This window comes from Leptonotus elevatus, chromosome 16 (genome assembly GCF_054856555.1).
Source record: "Leptonotus elevatus isolate MCC_2025b chromosome 16, RoL_Lele_1.0, whole genome shotgun sequence".
In the NCBI taxonomy this organism is placed as follows: Eukaryota; Metazoa; Chordata; class Actinopteri; order Syngnathiformes; family Syngnathidae; genus Leptonotus; species Leptonotus elevatus.
The window spans coordinates 826149-830003 of NC_141254.1; the positions used below are offsets into that span (position 1 = coordinate 826149).

At 44.4% G+C, this 3855-nt stretch overlaps 1 protein-coding gene across 1 annotated transcript; it reads left to right on the forward strand.

The window, feature by feature from the left end:
* Window positions 1-804: 804 nt before the first annotated feature.
* LOC147160343 (uncharacterized) lies at window positions 805-1871 on the forward strand. The gene is made up of 2 exons (XM_086098973.1): window positions 805-1703; window positions 1788-1871. Coding segments are annotated over exons 1-2 (843 nt in total). The 5' UTR covers window positions 805-862; the 3' UTR covers window positions 1790-1871.
* The last annotated feature ends 1984 nt before the right edge of the window (window positions 1872-3855 follow it).

The window sequence follows — 3855 nt, forward strand, 5'->3', positions numbered from 1 at the left end:
GGGCAGATTTTAACTGCGGGAGATATGCGTACGCTTTTGACACAAGCTTGTCCTCTGTCTCAACTCGAAGCGTTGATGACTAATTCAGGGATGCCATCTTTGAGTGACGGTGAGGCATTATCACGTGATAATTATTTAACGCTGTTTGAAGCGCTTGGCGGATTGTTCCCACTCCCGGAAGTTGTCATTTCTGATTTGATGTTTGCTCCAAAAGTTGACGAGGAGGCCGCGGCGTTCATTGACCGTGCTCTTGTGGACTTTTCTTTAAAGACTGGCCATTTGCCAACTGATTCTGTACTGTATTCGGAAATATTTCGAGCTGCGGTGTTAAAGGGTGTGCCTAAGTCTATTGTGCAGGCTATGGACGCGAATCCGGATTTGCCTGGAACCGACCATGACAGGTGGTTATCTCATCTGAAACACCATTTGAGAAGGTATGCAAAAGATATCGAATCAAAAAATAAAAAACATATAAATACTGAAAAACAATTGGCGATTCTACAATTGCAAGCTTTAAAAAAAAAAGAAGAGGAGGATTCTGTTCCTCCGGCTTCTACTGGAATGTCATCATCTGATAATGTCATGGGAGAGTGTGTTTTGTATCAGTCAGTGCCTTTTCCTAATCGAGACCAGTGTTTCAGCTGTGGCCATTCTGGGCACTGGGCAAATGCCTGCCGGCAGTTCCCACGTGTGCGAGGCAGGGGGAGGCGTCAACAGAGAGGACGAGGCTCCTACCGGCAAAGGGAACGTGACTCATGGGTCACAACAACAACAATACCCTCCTGTGCCTTATCAGCAGCTCCTGCCGCCACCTGGTGGACAGTTTCCGCAATGACTGGATCCTGGATTCACATGTCATGACATGCAGGAGCCAATGATTGACATGACGGTAGGCGGAACTGTTTTTTCATTTATGGTAGATACTGGAGCTCGTCATTCTACCATTATAAAGTTGCCACCTGACAGTACGCTCACCACGGATGGTATTTCGCTCGTTGGATTTAAGGGAGAACAGACTGTTTTGCATATGACATCTCCGATTCACACACAGTGCTTCTCACAGACTTTTTTGCACGAATTTGTCTATGCTCCGAATTGTCCTGTGAATCTTTTGGGAAGGGATCTTCTCATAAAAACTGCTCCATTGATCCAGTGTGGGCCGGACGGAATTACACTTCAGTTCCCAGATGGACACACTTATCACTGTAATGGTGAATCCACCTCCAACGTCTCCACCCAGTTTGCAGTGATGCCTCAAAACGCCATGACATGCACCCCTGCTGACATCTACTGGGCAAAGATTGACACTGATTCTTCCGGCTGGAGGGACGCTGAGAATTTTTGGAAACTATGGTCTTCTTGGGTGAGAAATCTAAGATCATATGAGATGGTTTCTGACTGTATGCATTGCACATTATTCTATGACAGGAGAAGTGATGAGATATACAGTGAAGCTTTCAGTACGGTTGTTGACAACGCCTGGGAGTTGCGTGTAGGTGATTTGTTTGCAGGAAAACCCGGCGTGGCATTTTCTGTTAATCTGACTGAAGAACAATCTCGATGGTACGAGATGGCGGAGCCACCTGATGAATCTATGCTGGCATGTCATCCTCATATTTCACTGATGGTATCATCCCGGCATACGGCAAAAGATTTGGGTCCATTTGTCCTGGCCTGCACAAGAGCAACTGATTGGCAACACTGTATACACACAGATTTACTGTATTCCAAATCTCTTGATGCCTACTGGATTAAATCTGATTTGTTTGCCTCCATGTCTGTTTTAGAACATCAACTTTTGGATCGGCATCATGGGAGGGAGACATCTGACAGCGAGTTTGCTGGTGACATGTTGAAAACCTTGCCTGCTGCACTGTGGTCTACTGACCCGACTGATGTGTGCCTGTGTGATGTTGCTCCAGTAACTTTTGAATTAAAACATGACCCCGTTTGGGTGCAACAATACAAAATGAAAAATGAAGGGCGACTTGGCATCTCAGTAACAATTGAGGGTTTGCTGAAAGCGGGGGTCCTTTGTAAAATTGATAAGTCTATCTATAATACTCCTATTCTCCCAGTAGAAAAGAAAAATACTGGTAAATTTCGAATGGTGCATGATCTCCGAGCTATTAATGCTAAAGTTTTGACACCTGCACTCCCGGTGCCAAATCCGCATTCTGCGCTGTCACAAATTACTCCATTGCATACACATTTCACCTGCATTGATCTTGCAAATGCATTTTTTTGTATCCCTCTTCACCATTCTATGCAGAAGTATTTTGCATGTACGTGGAATGATGAGTGTTACTCCTATACCCGGCTACCACAGGGTTTTGTGTTGTCTCCTGGAGTTTTCAATGCTTCCCTTCGACAGCTGCTGTCAACTCTCCAACTTCCTACTGATGTTCTTTTGGTGCAATATGTGGATGATCTACTCCTTGCTGCACCATCTGAGGAGTCCTGCCTACAAGCTACACAGCTCCTTTCGAGCCACCTGGCTTCGGTGGGCTTGAAGTGCTCCAAAGACAAACTCCAAATTGCCCGACCTCAGGTTTCCTTCTTGGGTCGACTTATATCGAAGCGTGGAACAGGTATTTCTCCGTCACACAAAGATGACATCTTGCATCATCCCATACCGACAAATGTGAAACAAATGTTGGCTTTTCTGGGTCTGTAACTACTCCAGACATCATGTTCCGGATTTTGCGGAACTGACTTACTCTCTCAGACAATTAGTGAATGAAAAAGGAATGAGAAACCTGTCACATGTTCTAAATTGGACACAAGCTGCTGAGAACTCTTTTGTTCTGCTGAAACAGTTTTTGTCATCAGCAGCGGCTCTTGTCGTCCCTGATTGCACAAAAATGTTTTTCCTTGATGTTTCTGAAAAATCCAGCAGTGTGTCGGCTGTTCTTTTTCAGAAGGGGGAAGATGGTAATAGACATGTTTGTCTTTATGCATCAACACCTCTTGAGAAATATGAACAACGTCATCCTCTTTGTGCAGCTTTTGCTTCAGCACTAGCTCGCTTGATTCAGAAAACATCTCATATTGTGCTACATCACCCGCTGACTGTACGTACATCACATAGTACAGTGCAGTACGTAACCAGCCAAGCATTTACTATGACGGGGGGACGACAGAGAAAGATTGAATTAGTCCTGACACAACCTCACATTTTGTTTGTACATGAGGGAATTAACATGGCAGAAGGCATGTTGGAGGGACAATCCCACTGCTGCACTCAGCGTGTTTTGGAAGAAAACTCACTGAGAAATGACCTTTACGACATCCCAATAAACGACGCAGAAATGACGTTATTTAATGACGGATGTTGTTTTAAGGGTAATGATGGACTCCAGTCAGGTTTTGCAGTAACACAGATGATTGGAACAACTTTTGACTTGATAGTGGCAGATAGACTCACAGGGCCACAGTCAGCTCAAAGAGCAGAAATAGTGGCAGTGACAGCTGCACTAAAAATAGCAAAATATAAGACTGTAAACATTTACACTGACTCGGCGTATGCACACATAGTGATACACACAGCCATAAAAGAATGGCAAAGAAATGACTTCATGACTGCTTCAGGGTCACCTATCAAACACCATCAAGATATTTTTGATTTGAAAGACGCCTTGCTACTGCCAAAAGCGGTAGCTGTGATTAAATGGTAAAGGACATTCAAAAAAGAATGATTTTGTGTCAGAAGGAAATGATTCAGCAGACAAGGCGTCAAAACAAGCAGCGGGCTACAGCCCAACACTTCAATTGATGGTGAGCGAAGGTGAATTAGGACAAGAACTAACCATAGAAACAATTAAGCTGTGGCAGGAGAAGGCCAGTCCGGAAGAA

Coding starts and splice junctions, on each gene's coding strand:
- LOC147160343 (XM_086098973.1), top strand. CDS start 863: ATGCAGGAGCCAATGATTGACATGACGGTAGGCGGAACTGTTTTTTCA.